The 20,247-nt window shown below is 33.3% G+C and overlaps 1 protein-coding gene across 1 annotated transcript in view; it reads left to right on the top strand.

Moving 5' to 3' along the window:
- The window catches only part of LPGAT1 (lysophosphatidylglycerol acyltransferase 1), a 91,725-nt gene that overhangs the window by 41,851 nt on the left and 29,627 nt on the right, over nucleotides 1-20,247 (top strand). The window contains exons 2-3 of the mRNA XM_044674313.1: nucleotides 10,965-11,083; nucleotides 19,854-19,949. Coding sequence (XP_044530248.1) covers nucleotides 10,965-11,083; nucleotides 19,854-19,949 — 215 coding nt within the window. The remainder of the gene's footprint in view (nucleotides 1-10,964; nucleotides 11,084-19,853; nucleotides 19,950-20,247) is intronic.

Genomic DNA, 20,247 nt, shown 5'->3' with positions numbered 1-20,247 from the left:
TTATAATTATATTATTAGTACAGTAATATATTTAAATATACACATGTATATTCAAGAATGTTTTACTGATATGGTGTCTGATGACAAAATTTGGGAGACCTGTACTTTATAAAATCTTTCATATCTAAACCTGAGCCATATCTTTTTTTTTTTTTTTTTTTAATTTTAAACCCTTAACTTCTGTGTATTGATTTATAGGTGGAAGATTGGTAAGGGTAGGCAATGGGGGTCAAGTGACTTGCCCAGGGTCACACAGCTGGGAAGTGTCTGAGGCCGGATTTGAACCTAGGACCTCCTGTTTCTAGGCCTGGCTCTCAATCCACTGAGCTACCCAGCTGCCCCCTGGGCCATATCTTTTTGCGTTTGTCCTTTATCTCTTTACCTTTACTGTGTAAGGGGTAAAAAGGGATTTTGGTTGGTTGAATATTAAAAGGTTTGGTCGCCAGGGAATTGAATAATTGTCAATCCCCAATTAAAGAATAACATCAAGTCAAAATGACTTTTATGGAAGTTTATTTACAAATGAGAAGAGGAAGATAAAATAAGAACATCAGAGAGAGGATAGGATAGGATAAGTAATCTAACATGCTAAGTAATTTGTTCTGGCCTCCTTGTTCAAACCAGGCAGATCCAATTAATCCTCTTTGAGAACCCAAGGCTGGAAGGCTGGAGATGAATGAAGCAGAAGCTTCAGTCACAGAATCTCTTGAAAGAGCAGTTTCTTTAGAGAAGTCCAGGAATATTTAGGCTTTACACTCACCATGTTTAATTCCAAGAAAGAGATTAACAGCAGTATCACTTAGTCCAAGGTCTCAGCCAGTGGTTGGAGCTCCTCGAGGTCCTAGTCACCCACCACAAGAAGAAGCGAGCAGCCAAGAGCCAAGAGAGTGAGTCCCGGAAGTTCTTTCAATTTATCCAGGCCATTTTTTTCATCACTTCCTGTGCCTTCCTCTTAGTTTACTTGTCCAATCACAACAGATGGTTTTCTTAGGACTGCCCAGGAAGCAGTCAGTAAATTCTGATTTGTCACCCATTCTTGCACGTGTGGGTCACAGACCTCCCCACTTGAGAGTTAAGTGGATTTGTTTACACTTTTGGTGATTAGATTTAAGAATGGGCAGGGTACATTTAATCTCATTATCACAATTGCAAAGTCATAATGTATAAAAGTTAACTTGAGTTGGAAGATCTTGTTGAGTGTTTTGTAGAATTTTTCTTTATTCCTCAGCTGCAGTTGTTAGTCAATAAGTTTTGTTTTCTTTATGGTGGCCCTTTTTTTTTAAAGTTCAGTTAATGGTTTGAATATCTCATTGCAAGATGGAATGACTGAAGGGAATTCTGTGGATAGATGGCAAAATAGAGCAAGATATTACCTCACTTTCCAAATCTCCCTACAAATAATTATGAAGAATGCCTCAGAGGAAATTTTCACCCCCTTTTAAGCCCTTATCTTCTATCTTAGAATCAGTATTATGTATTGGTTCCAAGGCAGAAGTGGAGCAAGGACTAGGCAATTGGGGTGACTTCTTTCCTAAGGTCATTCAAGTACGAAGTATCTGATGTTAAATTTGAACCCAGTACCTCCTGTCTCTAGATCTGGCTCTCAATCCACTGAACCACTTAGCTGCCCCTAGAGTGAACTTTAAAGCAGCAAAAATTGTTAAGAGTTGGGGAGAAACAACTCTAGGTGGCAGTCCTAGTTACCAATTCAACAACTAAGAAGGTCTGAACACAGCTATAGAGGCTGTAGCCTAGCTTGGAACCTTCAGTCAACTGTGTTGAATGACAGACTAGTGGCTGATCAGGAGAAGGCAGCAGGGCTTAGGTGCACTGACCAGACACACTCTTGGACTATGACTGCAGAAGAGCAGACATGGATACACATGGCCGTGTGCAATTGCTGAAGAACCCTAGGATAGCAGAGTCTCTGGTTGTGATTCCAAGATAGGGATAAGATGACCCTCCTAGCATCTGGAAAAGACCACAAAGAATAAGAGCATTGGAACTGACAGCATTTCTGGGAACCCTATAGTACAGAAATTTAGAAGAACCAAGAGGTCAAAGATCCCCAGAGAGCTCAGGAAATAGCAACAAAAAACTGAAACCCCAGATATCTCATATACACAGGGAGCAGAGCCTGACACTAGCATAAACTTTAGCAATTAAAGCATAGGTTAAAAAAATTTTTTTAATGAATAAACAAAAGAGAAAGAACCCAACCATAGATGGCTACTTTGGAAATAGAGGTCAGGGTTCAAATTAAGAAGCCAGTAAAATTAAAACACCCACTTCCAAAACTCCAAAGAAAAATATAAAATGGACACAAGCCCAAAAAGAGTTCTTTAAAAAAGATTTTAAAACCAAATAAGAGAGATTGAGGAAAAATTAGAAAAGAAAAAGAATGCAGTAAAACAAAAAAAAATTGGAAAAAGAGATCCAAAAACTCAACAAAGAAAATAACTCTTTAAAATAAAAATTAGACAAGGGTAGTGAATGACTTTCATAAGACAACAAAAAAATAATAAAATTAAAAAATAGAAGGGAATTTGAAGAAACATCTTATTTCAAAGCAACTGACCTGGAAAACAGATTGAGAAGAGTTATTAATATGAGAATCTTGGACTACATGAAGGTTATGATCAAAAAAGAGTCTAAACACTATTTTAAGAAATTAAGGAAAATTGCTCAGAAGACAAAGATAAGAGAGGGCCCACATGTGTTCGCTCCTGCTCTTCTGCAGCTATAGCTTGAGAAATGGTGTCTGGTGAGTGTGCTTAGTCCCTGCAGTCTTCTCCTGATCAGCCACTATATACATTAAGAGAAAAGAGGGCTAGGGGGATAAGATAAGGGAGAGAACATTAGAAGACATTCATATTAAGAATAGGAGGGTAAGACAAGGGGATAAAGGAGGCAATATTAGAGGAAGTTCATATTAAGAAATGGGTTAAGATGAAAAGGATAAAGGAAGGGACCCTTAGAAGGGTAGATAAAAAAGTTGGGTGAAGGGGAGCAGACAAGGGAAGGAACCTTGAAAAGGTAGCTTAATTTAGAACTAAATGGTCAGGGGTAGAAAATAAGAAACGAACCTTAATTTTTATTTTTTATTTTTTAAATTTTTTATTGATTAATTAATTTAGAATATTTTTCCATGGTTCCATGATTTATGTTCTTTCCCTCCCCTCCTCCCTTCTTTCTATCTCCCAGACTTCTCCAATCAACTTCACTGGGTTTTACATGTATTATTGTTCAAAACCCATTTCCTTATTATTAATATTTGCAGAGTGATAATTCAAAGTCAACATAAGGGATGGACTTTTAGAAGGAGTTTATTAGGATTATGGATTATTATTATATTAATTATATTTTTATTATAGATAATATAATATTATACATTGTAATAATATGTAATATATAATAATCACTATTATATATTAATTATGGATTAGGGAGCTGAGGAGAAATAAGATAAAAATTGAGTCAAGAAAAACAGAAAGGAAGAATAGAATGGAAATACACAACTAGTAATTTTAAATTTGAATGTTAATGGGATTGATTTACCTATAAAATAAACTGTGCAATGGAACAAAAACCAAAACCCAACACTATGTTGCTTACAAGAAAGACATTTAAAAATGAGAACACAGAATAAAAATAGAAGACTACAGGAGAATGTTATGCAGCAGCTGACAAAAAAAAATCAGGAGTAGTAATAATGGTCTCAGACAAAGTTAAAACTAAAACAGAACTAATTAAAGCAGAGGAACAGGGAAACTACATGAAATTAAAAGCTATTGATAATGAAGCATATCAGTACTAGGTGTATATATACCAAATGTTATAGCATCCAGATTTTTAAAGGAAAAGCTAAAAGAGTTACTAGTAGAAATAGATAATAAAACTATAATAGTGGGGGACTTTAACCTTTCCCTCTCAGAACTAGATAAAGTTCACCAAAAATAAATGAAATCAAGGAGGTGAATAGAATCTTAGATAAACTAGATATAATAGATATCTGGAGAGAACTGAATGAGAATAGAAAGGAATATACCTTTTCTTTAGCAGTACATGGTACCTTTACAAAAACTCACCATATATTAAGAAACAAAAAACCGTATAGTTAAATGCAGAAAAGCAGAATTATTAAATGCATACTTTTCAAATTATGATGCAATAAAATTAATAAGGACCTATGGAAATAGAAAATTGGAAACTAAATTACTTAATCTTAAAGATTGAGATAAAAAACAAGTTGTAAAGAGAATAAATTTATGAAAGAAAATTATAATGAGACAATATACCAAAATCTGTGGAAAACAGCAAAAGTAAGAGAGGAAATTTTATATCTCAAAATGCTTAATAAAATAGAGAAAGAGCAAATCAATGAGTTGAGTTTGCAATTTAAAAAAAACTAGAAAAAGAATAAATTAAAAATTCCCAATTAAATACCAAATTGGAAATCCTAAAAAAATTAAAGATGAAATTAACACAAAATTGAATGTAAAAAAAAAACATTGAATTAATAAACATTTAAGAATTGGTTTTATGAAAGAAAAAAAAAACCCAAACAGATAAACCATTGGTTAATAAGATTTTTTTAAAAAGAGAAGAAAACCAAATCACTAGCATCAGAAATAAAAAGTTCGGGGGCAGCCAGGTAGCTAAGTGGATTGAGAGCCAAGTATAGAGATAGGAGGTCCTAGGTTCAGATGTGGCCTCAGACACTTCCTAGCTGTGTGACTGTGGGCAAGTCACTTAAAACCCCCATTGCCTAGCCCTCTGCCTTAGAACCAATACAGAGTATTGATTCTAAGATTGAAGGTATAGGTTATATTAAAAAAAATAAAAAGAGGGGGGAAAAGTATGAATTTACCACTAATGAAGATAAAATCAAAGAAATTAGTAGGAGTTATTTTGCCCAATTATATGCCAATAAATTTAACAATTTAAGTGAAATGAAAGAATTCTTGAAAAATATAAACTGCTTAGACTAATAGAATTTCCAAACAAACCTATTTTGGAAAAAAGAGATAAAATAGGCCATAAATGAACTTCCTAAGAAAAAAACATTGGGGCTAGAAGTGAATTCTATCAAACATTTAAAGATCATCTAATTTCAATAGCAAATAAATTATTTAGAATAATTGGCAAAGGAGTCTTGCCAAACTCTGTTTATGAAACAAATATGGTGCTGAAACCTAAAGTAGGAAGAGTAAAAACAGAGAAAGAAAATTATATATCAGAGATATTGAACTTTTTAGAGACTAGGTGACCAAACTGCAACCCTCTTGAACTTGCAAATCTCTCCCCATCCCTCACCTTACCCCTAACAGGGGAGGAAGGAAGCTTTCCTATTGGGCTGCTAGGCAGAGGGGCAGGGCATATGAGAAATGTCCTCAGGTGCTTGGAGGGTGGGAGGAGATCAGCCCCCTAAGCAGGCTCAGGCTCTTCTGCCATGTGTTCCCTAACACGGTTATAAACATATTTCATTAATGTACATAAATCCCAAATAAAATATTAGCTAGAAGACTACAATATAGCACAAAGATCATATATTATGGCCAAAGAGGTTATATGGCATGTATCAAGGGATGATTTAATATAAGGAAAATTATTAACAATTGATTACATCAACAACAAAAGTTGATTACTTTATAGGATTACTTCAGTGGATATAGAAAAAGCTTTTGACAAAATACAACACTTATTCCTATTAAAAACACTCGAAAGCATAGGTATAAATGGATTTTTCCTTAGACTAATAAGAAGAATGTACCTAAAATCATCAGCAAACATTATCTTTTACCAGGATACCTTAGAAGACTTCCCTATAAGATTAGGAGTGAAATAAGATAGCCCAAGATCACCCATATTATTTAATAATAATGCTAGAGAAGAAAAAAGAAATGGAAGAAATCAGAATGGGCAAAACTATGATACAACTATCACTTTTCATAGATGATATAATAGTATATATAGTAAATCCTGGAGATTCAACTAAAAAATTAATCGAAACTTTCAATAATTTTAGCACAGTATCATATATATTATATATCACCAACAAGGTCCAGTAAGAAGAGATAAATATTTAAATTTAAATATTAACCAGGGGCAGCTGGGTAGCTCAGAGGAGTGAGAGTCAGGCCTAGAGACAGGAGTTCCTAGGTTCAAACCCGGCCTCAGCCACTTCCCAGCTGTGTGACCCTGGGCAAGTCACTTGACCCCCATTGCCCACCCTTACCAATCTTCTACCTATGAGACAATACACAAAGTACAAAGGGTTTTAAAAAAAATATTAACCATTTAAAATAACCATAGGTAGAATAAAATATCTAGGAGTATACCTGCCAAAAATATCAGGAACTACACAAACATAATTATAAAACACTTTTTAATTAAAAATAAAGTTAGATTTAACTAATTGGAGAAATATTAATTATTCATGGAGTGGCAGAGCCAATCTAATTAAAAAAGCAATCCTACCTAAACTAACCTACTTATTTGATGCCATCTTTATTGAACTAGAAAAATAACAAAGTTCATTTGGGAGAACAAAAGATCAAGAATATCAAAGGGACTAATGAAAAAAAATGTAAAGAAAGAAGATCTAGCAGCACCAGATTTTAAACGGTTTCATAAAGCAGTAATTATCAAAACTATCTGATACCAACTAAGAAATAGAAAAGTAGATCAATGGAACAGCACAGATATACAATAAGCAGTAGTAAAAGACTATATAAACATTGTGTTTGACAAAGTAAAGATCCACTCTTTTGGGATAAGAATTCACTTTTTGATAAAAAATTGTTAGGAAAACTGGAAAACAGTCTAGCAGAAACTAGATGTAGACCAATATTTTACACCTTTTACCAAGATAAGATCAGAATGGATAAATGACCTAGATATAAAAGGAGATAATAAGCAAATTAGTAGAATATGAAACTTAACGTCCATTAGATTTATGGTTAGAAAAAATTATGAATAAACAATATATAGAAAGCATTGTGAAATTGATAATTTTGATTACATTAAATTAAAAAGGTTTTGTACAAATAAAACTAGTACCTAAAATTAGAAGGAAAGCAAAAAACAGGGAAAATTTTTCATAGATATATGTAGAGAACTTTGTTAAATGTATTAATAATATGGGTACAATTAGTGGGTTGAGAGCCAGGCCTAGAGGTGGAAAGTTTAAATGCACTCTCGGACACTTCCTAGCTATGTTACCTTGGACAAGTTACTTAAAACTCCATTATGACTCTGGTACCTTGAAACCAAAGCATAGTATTGATTCTATGATGGAAGGGTAAGGGTTTTTAAAAAAAGAATATGAACCATTTCCCCAGTGATAAATGGTCACAAAATATGAAGAGCTAGTTTTTGGGTTAAGAAGTCAAAACTATATATAGTCATTTGAAAAAATGCTCTAAATTATTATTGAATAGAGAAATGCAAATTAAAACAACTCTGAAATATCATCTCAGAGCTATCAGATTAGCTAAAATGATAAATATAGGGCAAAATGACAAACGTTGGAGGGGATGTAGAAAAATGAGGACACTGAATATACTCTGTATGAAACTATGAACTGATCCTACCATTTTGGAGTGCAATCTATAATTATGCCAAAAAGTTATACCACTATTAATTTTATTTCCCAAGTGATCAGGGAAAAAGGAAAAGAACCTATGTAGTTGGTTTTTTTTTCAAATGTATATGTTCTAAAACATTTATAGCATCTGTCTTTGTGTTGGCAAAGAACTGGACATTGAGAGGATGGCCTTCAATTGGGAAATGGCTAAAGAAGTTGTGGCATATGATTATGATGAAATACTAACATGCCATAAGAAATGACAACCAGGTTAAGATTTTTAAAACCATGAAAGAACCTACCTGAAATTATGAAGAGCAAAGACATAATTTAAGCCTAACCTGTTTTTAGTTTATTGAGGAAGTACAGTATAGTACAGTACATCAATCTTTCTGCCTTCCTCCTTTCTTCCCCCCAACATGCTACTCTACAGCTTCTTGCTGTTAGCTTAGAAGAGTTGGCCAGGCCTTTTACTAACAGACAATTATTTTATCATTAGATAGAGATCATTAGGCAAATGGACTTTAGGGCCTTTGTACAATTTAAAGAAACTGAATAAGTTTTATACAACATAGAAATAAGAATGCTTAATTTTAATTACTCCTTTAGGGGTTAATATTTAATAGATCAACTTTTTATAAACAAGAATAGAGTTAGTAAAATTAATTTAAATTGATTTCACCCCCTTTGTATAATGTTTTACTATCTTCCTACAAATTATTTTGTGATATGCATATCTTTGGTACATTTTCATTTTAGTAAATAAAACGAACAACTTTAACACCTGAAAAATTATCTTTGGTTTTAAAAGTAACTTTTGCTTGATGGGCATGGTAGTGGTTGGGTGAGAGAAGAGTACTGAATGTTGGTATGTTCAGGTATATGATTTCATTATTGTGGTGGTGGTGGTGGTGGTGGTGGTGGTGGTGGTGGTGTGTTTCTGGAGGGGAAACATCCCTTTAGCAGTGCAGATCAGCCAACTCATCAATGATTTCATGTCTTAGAGAATTGCTTTGGGGGGCACGGAGTGATTTTCTCAAGTTCACTCAGCCTGTGCATATTGGAGGCAAGTAATTTAATAATAAAAGTAGATTAATTGTATTATTTAAGTTATCCAATACCAAGAAATGTTATGTCAGTTTTTTGCACTTGAAAAACCAGGGATTTTGTAAAGAACAAAAGCATGCTGCTAGAATAAATTTTGTTGCTTAGCTAAATTATGCAGAATTTTATTTAAAATTTCCAAATGTTTAGTTCCTAATACTATTTTTTTGGTCAGGCATCTGAAGTGTAAAACATTTAACTTCATATTTGTATGTTACATTGCTATTGCACTGTGGACATTTTGGAGATTAATAAATTTGAGACAGTGCTAGAGAATTTTCAGTATTTTTTTGAGTTAAATTATAAGAATAAGAGCCATTCCCTAAATTAATAAATAGTCAAAGGATATAAATAGGCAGTTTTCTGAGGAAGAAATCCAAGCTATGAATAAGCTATTTGAAATAATTCACCAATCACTAATCATTAAAGAAATGTACATAAAGCAACTTTGAGATTATTACACCTATCAGATTGGGAAAGTTGACAAAAAAGTAAAAAAAGAAAGGAAAATGACAAATGCTAGGAAAGCTGTGGGAAAGCAAGCATGTTAATTTACTGGTAGTGGAACTGTGAACTTGTCTAGCTATTCTGAGCCAGGAAAACCATTTGGGGAGACATTTTCCTGAACAAGTTAAGTGATTTTCATTTTTTATTTGAGAGGAATTGTGGCTTTGTACATTTGAAAAATAAAACATAAAACTAAGTCTTAGCACTATAAAGAGACATCAGTCTTGTATTTTTTACTTTGTACCATAAAATTATGCTCACTTTTGTATTTAATGTTTGTTTTCAGCTAATACTATTATTTTGATATATTCTTGATTGGAGTGTTGGAAAACCTTCTACAACTTTACTTATTTTATCCTTTTAAACTTAAGGAAATTTTGAGGGTTAGCATAAATTTAATTTTTAAAATAAAAATGAGAGACCTCATGCATATTACTTTGAGGAACATAAGGAAATATTGAGAAGATATCTGTATATCTAAAAATTAACCAATAACACAAAGCAGCAAGTATGTACCATATGACTGCCATGGATAGCTGGTTCATTCTACTTCTAACTGTTAATCTTCACATAAGAAGTGAAATCTGAATTGGGCTTTGAAGGAAGAATTTTTATAAATCAAACTTGTCACTCAGTTTTTTCTCTTCATATTTCTGTTCATCTTTGACTTTAGAAGAAAAGTTGATTTACAGTTTGAAATTTGCTTGTTATTTATATAGTAAAGTAGCTATTTCTAGCTTTATGTTTAGCATAATTGTTATTAAAGTAAGATTTTTTTAACCTGATAACTTTCATCATTGAACTGAAGATATTTCCAACAGGCTTAGTTGAAAATTTTTGGGGAGAAAGAGGTAAAGATGTTGATCAGGGCGATGTCATTATTCCTTGAATTTAGTAACCTTGAAAATTTTGTATGTATATTTTAAATGGGATTCAGTAGAATTAAGTCATGATATATTTTGCCAGTAAAAGCAGTCACTTAATATATGTTATATATTAGTTCAGGGTTTTTTGTTTGTTTGTTTAGTGGGGGCAGCTGGGTGGCTTAGTGGATAGAGAGCCAAGCCTGTGGAGGTGGGAGGCCTTGGGTTCAAATCTGGCCTTAGACAGTTCCTAGCTGTATTTCTCTGGGCAAGTCACTTAACCCCCATTGCTTACCCCTTATCACTTTTTTGCATTGGAACTAATACTTGTATTAATTTTAAGACAAAGTTTTTTAAGAAAAGGCTTATTGAAAACTAATAGTACTTTATCATATTAATTCTGTTCAAAGTTCTAGACAATAAGTTTACATGAAATAAGTGGATAATTACATTAAGATTAAAATAGTTGATTTTATATGTACCTCTATTTTCGGTAAAAGACTTTTTCATATGTACACTGGGCCAACATTGGTGAACTTTTTAGAGATCCTGTGCTCAAATTTGACCTTCAAGCTGTGCCTGTGAGGCCCTGCATTACCCCAAATTGGGGAGGGAGGAAGTGCTCCCATTGGGCTGGCCAGAGTGGAGTGGGGCATGCAAAAATGTCCCCTCCATGCCCCTAGGGGATGTGTGCCTATACCACTCTAGGCTTTTAAAAATGTTAATGTCAGTTTTCTAATTTTGTGGGAAAAGTTTTTCTAAACTGTTTTATATATACCCTTTATAATAAAGTGATATACCATAATTTGATCTAAGTTGTATCACATGCATATTGTCTACTTAAAGATTTTTAGGAACATAGAGTCTTCAAATGAAAGCTTTGAAACTTTTTATTCTTACAGTAATGGAGTGGGGTGAAGATATTAAAGCAATTTCAGAAGATGAAGCTATGATGTTGGTGAACCATCAAGCAACAGGAGATGTGTGCACGTTAATGATGTGCCTACAGGACAAAGGAATGGTAGGTTATCTTTAGGTTATAAAAGACAGTAGAAACACTAAATAATTTGCTACATTATAAATGCTGAGACCTTATTCATTTTCTTGTTTGCCCTTTATTAAAGGGATCAGACAGGAATTACTCTATTCCAAGTATGTGACTAGATTTGCTAAGAATTTGAATTTAGAATACTAGTTGCTGTGAATTTAAATATTGCTCTTTCCTCAGATTTAAAAAGTGTGCACACTGGGGGCAGCTGGATAGCTCAGTGGATTGAGAGCCAGGCCTAGAGACAAAAGGTCCTAGGTTCAAATTTGGCCTCAGACACTTCTCAGCTATGTGACCCTGGGCAAGTCACTTGACCCCCCCCCCCCCATTGCCTACCCTTCCCACTCTTCTGCCTACGAGCCAATACACAGAAGTTAAGGGTTTAAAATTAAAAACAAACAAAAAATAAAAATAAAAGTGTGCACACTGGCCAAGAAATGTTGAGATTAAAGGTGAATTGAAAAACTAATTGAGAGAAAAATTTGTATAGTAATATTTAAGAAAAAGGATGTGCAAATATTTGAGATGCTAAGAACCTAAGCCAGAATGGTAGTAGGAGTAGAAATGGGAGGAAAAAAAAGATGTTAGAGAAATTAAAATGAGTCAACAAGATAGATTTGTTATAAGTGGTCAAAGGAGAATAAGAAAACAAAATCATAGATTTAGACATAGAAGGGACCTTAGTGGTTATCTTGTTCAACCTCCTCATTCTATAGAAGATTCTGTGCTTTCAATCCAGAGTTATTAGAAGAGGATGTAACAAGAAAGTAGTACTGTCAATAGAATTTCAAAATTCGGAAGAGAAAATGATGAATTAGAAGCCCTGATTGTATACCTTAAAATAATAATAATTACAGCTAACATTTATATACATTTTGCACACATAATCTGATTTAGAATAACCAGTCTATCATTATAGACAGTGAAATAAAATCAAAAAAGTATACTTAAAACTTTGAGTCTCAGAATATGTACTTTTTCTCTATGCAGAAAATTCCATATTTCTTTATTCAGCCCTATTCTCTTGAGCCCTAAACTTGTATTTTCAGCTGCATTTTTGATATCTCTTGAGTAGATGTCCTTCTGATACCTCAAACACCACACAGCCCAAACTGGACTTGTTTTCATTCAAAAACCTAACTCATTTAGGTCTTTTAGTGATACATTTGTTTTAGACATCCAGACTCAGAACTTCTGAATACCTTACTATCCCCTTCCAGTTGTATTATTATTATTATTATTGTTATTATTATACTGGTTTTATTGATGAAATACTGAGACTTGCATTCTTTTCATTGTACAATTCTGCATTCTAGCTAGTAGCTTTCCTTTCTCAAATTTATTCCATAAACCACAAACCAATTAATTAATTTTTTAAATGTAGAACTCTGATATGTGTCACTGTTCATTTTAAAAGCTTTGAGTGGGCTCATTATTGCTTAAAATGTCCAGATTCCTTAGCTTCATATTTCTCTATCTCTAAATGGAGAGATGCACACATATTATTTTCCTCAGCTGTTGTGATGAAAGTGCTTTTTAAACCTTAAAGCATTTATATGAATATATTCTTAGCATTATTATTATTATCATTATCATTATCATTATCATTATCATTATCATTCAAGGGGCTCTATAAACTGGCCCCAACTTAAACTTTCAGGCTCATTTCTCTCCACTTCCTTTTATGCATGTTATGTTCAGATTAAAATGGGTTATTTTGCATCTTCCAAATATACCTCACATTTTCCCCTTTTGTGTCTTTTTCATGGTTTATGCTATCTCCCTTTCTGTCTACTTGTTAAAATCCTACCACTGTCTCCCTCCTTTTCCTAGGTCATCTCAACTTTAACACAGTAATTTTGCCTTTGTTTATAGCACTTTAACTTTTGTTATATAGTATTCCTTACCTATTAGATTATATAAGCTTCATGAGGATAGGAGCCTTGTATATAATTGCTACTAAAATGTATAACGAGTGTCATATTTGCATTATGGAATAGTTTCTGAAAAGACATAGTTATTTAGAAACCAGTTCACTGAAATGTGAGAGATTGTCATGAATTGCTGATGCACACTTGGAATTGGAATAACTATTACCTGTCTACTTAATACATGGCATTGAATTTTATTTTTTTTTCCTGTTTTATTCAGCATTTTGTGAATTGGGAGTCCCTTTTGATTAGAACTGTCATACTTACAAGTATGAAAATTTAGCATTAGTGATTATTTCCTGGAGGCATTGCAAGAAAGATTTGAGTGTTTTCAGAAGCATCAAGAAATGATTAGATTATATTTAATATTTATAATTGCATTCTCAGTCTTTTAAAGTGATTAATGTTTGTAGCATATATGGTAAGTACAAACTAGTCTATTAGTTTTAACAGAATACTCAACCATTCTAGAAAAGATAAAATTTTCTATAGAAAGATTCAGGTAATTTCTTCCAGATTAATTCTTTTATCTAGGAACATTTTCTTAAGTTATATCCAATTTTGTAAGTTCCCCTACAATCATTTAACTTGAATACAGGAAGAATGGATTGTCTTAATCTAAAAAGTATGATTAATGAAATATTCAACTGATGGCATTGTAATCTTTTATCTCCAAAAATAATTACATAAATATCTACTCTAGGGGAAGTATTTTTACTGAGAAAGTAGTTGAATTTATTTTATTTAACTTTTTATTTGATCAGTAAATTGGGGTTTGATTTATTCATATGGATTTGTATATAAGATTTGGCACCATGAAACTTGGAATTTCGTTTTTAGTAATAACTTTTGGAGTCTATCTCATTGTTAAATTAATACCTTTAATTTCAGAGGGAGAAAATGGATAAACAGTAATTGAGATCATCATTTGCTTTAAAGGTTTTTGTGTATTATGACATTATTAGTTTTTTAGTTAAAAAATTGAATCATAGTACAGTTTTATAACTTTGAGTTCACCAACAAGACTTGACTGACAGCTCTATAATACTTTGATTCAAAAAGTTAGAGGGCATAGGCCAGAGCTTATTTTATTTATTTTTTTAAACATTTATTAATATTCATTTTTAACATGGTTACATGATTCATGCTCCTACTTTCCCCTTCACCCCCCACTCTTCCCCCACCCATGGCCGATGCACATTTCCACTGGTTTTAACATGTGTCATTGATCAAGACCTATTTCCAAATTGTTGATAGTTGCATTGGTGTGGTAGTTTCGAGTCTACATCCCCAATCATGTCCACCTCAACCCATGCATTCAAGCAGTTGTTCTTCTTGTATGTTTCCTCTCCTGCAGTCCTACCTCTGAATGTGGGTAGTGTCTTTACCATAAATCCCTCAGAGCTGTCCTGTGTCATTGCATTGCTGCTGGTACAGAAGTCCATTACATTTGATTTTACCACAGTGTATTGGTCTCTGTGTACAATGTTCTTCTGGCTCTGCTCCTTTCACTCTGCATCAATTCCTGGAGGTCTTTCCAGTTCACATGGAATTCCTCCAGTTTATTATTCCTTTGAGCACAATAGTATTCCATCACCAGCATATACCACAGTTTGTTCAGCCATTCCCCAATTGAAGGACATACCCTCCTTTTCCAGTTCTTTGCCACCACAAAAAGCGCAGCTATAAATATTTTCATACAAGTCTGTTTATTTATGATATCTTTGGGGTACAAACCCAACAATGGTATGGCTGGATCAAAGGGCAGGCATTCTACCAGAGCTTATTTTAGACAATTTTTTGATTATGGAATGCTGCCCCTTGAAATGACAAGAGACCTTTATAATAGTTTCAATAGGGTTTTGCCAAATGTGTCATGCACCGTGTTAACCACTGGGCATTCAAAAAAGGGTAAAAGTAATAGTACCTGCCCTCAGAAAGCTCAGAATCTAATTGGGGTGGCAATGTGCAGACACTTCCATATATACAAGTGCTCTTCATTGTAAAGAGAAGTTAATCTAGGTGGGTAGGAGGAGGCTTTCAGAGGGAGGGAGGGGAGCCAGCAAAGGCTTCTTGGAGAAAATGAGATTTGGACTAAACATTGAAGGAAGCTGGTTTCCTTGTCTAGTTTACTAGCCACTTAACTGCAATCTATATATCTAAATCTGGGGGTTTTGTTTGTTTAAACTATTAGTTAAAAGGAAGGTGTAAGTATTGTTCTGTGGAATGGTTATGAAACACAAAGTGAAGAAAAGGCTTATACCCTATGTAGAAGCCTTAGGCATATTTTATCACTAATACTTTTCCTCAAGAAACACATACCAGATAACATAACAACTAATGAAACTGATTGTTTTAACCTATGGGAAATGAGTTTATTGATATGGGAGTCATTGCTGATTCAGCTGCCTGTGTATAGTTAGAGATGACTGATTTATTACAGAAAAATGCAAAACTGAAAAAAAGAATAGAAAATGAAAAAAGATGACATAGAATGAAAATCTGACCTGACTTATTCAAGCAACCTTTTAATTTGCCCAAATGGGAAATGAATGGAAGAGCAAAGATTGACAATAATAACTATTTCCTACAGAATTTTAACTGATTTAAAGCAATTCATATGAAAAAAAAAACATGAAATAAACATAAAATAAAAACAAAAAAAACTTCCTCAGACAGAAAATAGTTGATCTCTTTGTCAAGTGAAGAGAGAGAGCAACCAAATCTTAGAAAAAGGTGGTAGGGTATTATGAGCATTTTCTCACTGAAAAACAAAAACAGGTTTAAAGAAAATTATCAGAAGTTATTAAGGATACTTAAGGAGAAAACTGAAAAGAGGGCAACAAAAAAAGAATGGAAAAGACCTATCAATATTTTTGTTGTAGAAATCTTCAATAAACTCTTCACTTTCAAGGACAGTGGAGCTACCACATTTGGACTAAGTGTCATAATCCTACATATAATTACATATGGAAGTGGAAATGGCACAGAGCTAACAAAGATGGGAGGAGCAGCTCAACTAGAAGAGAAATACACAAAGCTTATCAATGCTGGAGGTGAAACCATTTTGAGATCATTTGAGATCATTGAAAAACTGAAAACTCCTGGTATTAAAAAGAGGAGAGAAGAACAAAAATGAGGAAAAAAACAGAAAACATCACCACTAAAAAAAAACCCTCCCAAGCAACAGAGAAAATATTAATAATAGCTAACAAATCATATTCCCACTTTCCTACCTTTACAAAGTTATTCTGGAAATAATCTACCATATACATTGAGAATATTCTTGATAAAATATATGAAAAGAGAACAGGTAATCTTTTGCAAATGAAATGCTAAAAAAGACAATATCTCAATGTCAACTAATTGTTCTGAAAACATAGAACCCAAGATCTTACTGGGCTAATTTTTGGTTGAATTTTTTTTAAAATTAAGACATCTAACAATATGTTTCCCATTCACATGTTAAAATCAGACAAAATTCCTTAGGTTGTTAACAGTGAAAATAACTTTCTTCAGTCCTTTGATTACTGATAACAACTGAGGCATAAATGAAGGGAATGTATACTCATCAAGGTGTTTCCAACTGTCCTAAAGGACATTAAGTGCAGAGTCTAAATTAAAGAGGACTTCCTATAGATAGGGAGGTTCTCTTGGTTCTGCTATTCATTTATTTGTTCGTTCATTCATTTATTCATTTGTTTGCTTGTTTATTTACTTATCTGTTTGTTCATTCATTTATTTATTTCCCTTTTATTGTATTCCAGTCACAAATTTACACATAAGTTTTCCAAGATTACATGATTCATGTTGTCTTTTTCCTCTCCTCTCTTCTCTTCTCCTTTCTGGAGTTGACTAACGTAGTTCTGCTATTTAGATATGACATTGTGCTGATTTTAGAACATTGCAGAGTGTCTAAATGACATCTATAATTACTCAAGAGTTCAACCTTATTATTTAAGCAAGAAAATCATGTGGGTAAAGAATGCATTATTGTCTAGTTTTATGATATGTGTTTCAATGAACAAACCGCAGAACTGGTACATCACATATCTTGGACAGACATCAGCAGGAGACAATGACCATAAGCAATGAACTGAGCCCAGAATTGAAAAAAAATAGAAAAGTGAGCTAAACTTTCTTTTGAAATGACATAGTTTTAAAAGTTAGGTTAAGCAATTTTTTTTCAAAACAAAGGCTCAACTGTAGTATTCTGCAGGTGATGATGTATGGCTAACAGTCACCGAATACCATTATCTTTGAAGTGTTGAAACTGAGGATCCTACTAAAGGCAATGGGAAGGTTCATGGGGGGCATAAACAGGCTATTGGCTAAAAAAGGAATTGTACAGAAGTGACATAATGGATATCATCGGAGAAATGTATGACCACAAAGAGATGGCTGGTAATGTAGAGAGTGAGTATTAACCGATGGATGACTCATGTGTTTATAATTATAGTTATCTATGCCTTATCGAAAGAACATATTGAAGGCTCCCAGCATGTCGAATGGTGGTGGTGGATTTATAGGAGAAAAGTTAGAAGAGGATGAGAGACAGTACCCACTGTGCTAAAGTCACTGAGCCTCTGAAGTAGTTAAAAGATTGTTTTATAGATAAATGACTTCAATATTTTAAAAACACTAAAGCTGAAATTGGGGTACATATTAACTAGTCACATTCTCTTATCTCTAGGCTTTACTAACAGTAAAGAAAGATACCTTTTATTTGTTTCTTTCCTTAAGTTACTTCCTGATTGTTGAGTTCTTATAAAATTTTTTCATTGCCAAATAGATTTTTTTGGCTGCTTTTTGCAAAACTGCATTTAAAAACGGTGTTTGAAAAGTAATTATAGGGAGGCAACTAGGTGACTCGGGAGCTTCTGGGTTCAGATTTGGCCTCAGACTCTTCCTAGCTGTGTGGCCATGGGCAAGTCATTTAATTCCCATTGCCTAGCACTCTTCTGCCTTGGAAGATGGAAGGTAAGGGTTTGTTTTGTTTTTTCCTTCAAGAAAAAGTAATTAGAAATATTTTTTAAACCTTAAAAAACTCAAGATTATGGGAATAGCTACCTGAAGCTCTGTGACAAAGATAGAGGAAGACTGTTGAAGATGAATTCTCTTGATTGTGATAGCGGAATTGTAATGAGCTATTACTTTGTTAATATTCCACTTGAAACAGCTTCAGATGGAACACTTTGTTGTTCACATTTCAGTACAAATCCAAATAACTAAGCAGAATATTCCATTTGAAATTGCCTACTTGTGGACTGAATTTGGTTATAAACAATTAGCCTGAAGAATGTTGACAAAAAAATTCCTTGTAGAATATTTGGGAATGTCTTTTCAGAAGGGAAACAAAATAGGAGTTTATAAATTTAGCTCAATACTCCCCAGTGTAATTTAATTGTGAGCTATTACTGACCATTAAAAATTTAAAGAATTTTAAATTTACTATTGTGAAGCTTTGCTGTGAAGGCAAATACTGTTTTAGGCAATGAATGAATTGTCTAAAACAATAATTTAGAAGGTGGGAGTGGATAATGTTTTCTTATCAGAAGCAAAAATAAAATTTGCTCTGCATTCTGGATAGGGTTATAATCCTCACTTCACTTAAAGCCAGATCAAGAACAGCTCATTACCTCAGCAGGAAAGATCAATTAGTAAATTCATTAATTTTCTTTTTATGTTTTATTTTAAATTTACTCCTTTGCCTTAAAATTGCCTTAATAATTATTATGCAATATTAGTGATTGATACTGTATTAGCATTTCATATTCTTCCAGTGCTCAGGAAAGTAAATTTTTTTTCTAAGTTGGCATTTAAGGGTGATGAAATAGGGCTTTTAAGGTATTGTTTGATTATTCTAAACAATAAAATCTATAAACAGAATTCTATTTCACAAGCTCATACATAGTTTTTGCCATTGGTCTTTGTTCCTGGGTGCCTGAACTGATACATTTTACAATGGAGTTTATAAACACTTACAAATATTATTTTTTGATTTAAAATATTGAAGCTTCCAAAAAATGATTTGCTAAGCATTATTTTACTATTGTCATTTTTAGCATAGACTATCTTAAGGTCCATAAAATTTGGGCAGTTTCAGCCTCAAAGGAGCAAATTATTTCTTGATCAGAACAGTAGTAGTAGGGACTACAAGTTCTAATTTTAAAAAACTTTTTGTTTTGAGTGGCTGTTTATTATGAACAAAGAACTATGCAGAAAATCTAGACTTCAGGGGCCATAAATCCCAAATGTATATAATAACCTTTTTTTTATCTCTAGAACTAGCATTAGTCTTCTAATCAGTCATTTAACCTGCAAGGATTTTTTAAGTGCCTACCATTTGCCAGGGACTTTGCCAAGCACTGGGAATTCAAAGACAAAAAACGAACAGTCCCTGCTTTCCAGGAACATGCACTCTATTGGGGAAGACAATATTTACACATAACTGTATGAAATATTCAAGTAGTAGGTGGAGAGTCATAAACCCAGCTTTCAAGGAACTAGGGTTTGCCTTTTTTTTTTAAACAAGGTGAAAGTGAGCAGGGAATGCATTCCAGGGTTGGATGAAATCCTATACAGAAGGTGGAATGTCTTGTGTTGGAGAAACAGAAAGGCTGGATTGTAGAGTATGTAAAGGAGAATAATTAATAAACCTGGAAAGGTAGATTGGAGTTAGCTTGAAAAGTGCTCAAAAGAATTCTTATGGATTTATAACCTGAGGTGCTTTTCCCCCAGACTGAACCACTTGTAAAGTCAAGTTCAATTTACCCAAGACTTAATCACTTTTCCTTTTCCAAATATTTCAGGTTGTTGCTCAGATGATGTGGTTGATGGATCACATATTTAAGTATACAAACTTTGGTATTGTTTCTCTAATTCATGGAGATTTCTTTATAAGGCAGGTAAGTAATAGAGTTTTTTTTTTTGGTTTGTTTTGCTCTGCCACTGATTGTCCAATGAATTGCAGTGTAATGATACTAGCACTAAATGTAGGAGTTATACATAGAAGGTGCTCAACCAGTTTATGAGTCTCAGGAAGCTTCACTCTTGATTCTCTGTGTTCCCAAGACAATTTTAATCCTGGCAAATAAGAAACAGCCAACTTTTGTCTCCTCCTGCCAATCAAGGATCACAGGGTCAGAAGTAGCCAACCATCACTTTAACCTCCAAAGCTCAAGTGTAAGATTCTCTAGATCAGGG

The sequence above is a fragment of the Gracilinanus agilis genome, chromosome 4 (genome assembly GCF_016433145.1).
Source record: "Gracilinanus agilis isolate LMUSP501 chromosome 4, AgileGrace, whole genome shotgun sequence".
Classification (NCBI taxonomy): Eukaryota; Metazoa; Chordata; class Mammalia; order Didelphimorphia; family Didelphidae; genus Gracilinanus; species Gracilinanus agilis.
This window is presented reverse-complemented; position numbering and strand designations above follow the sequence as displayed.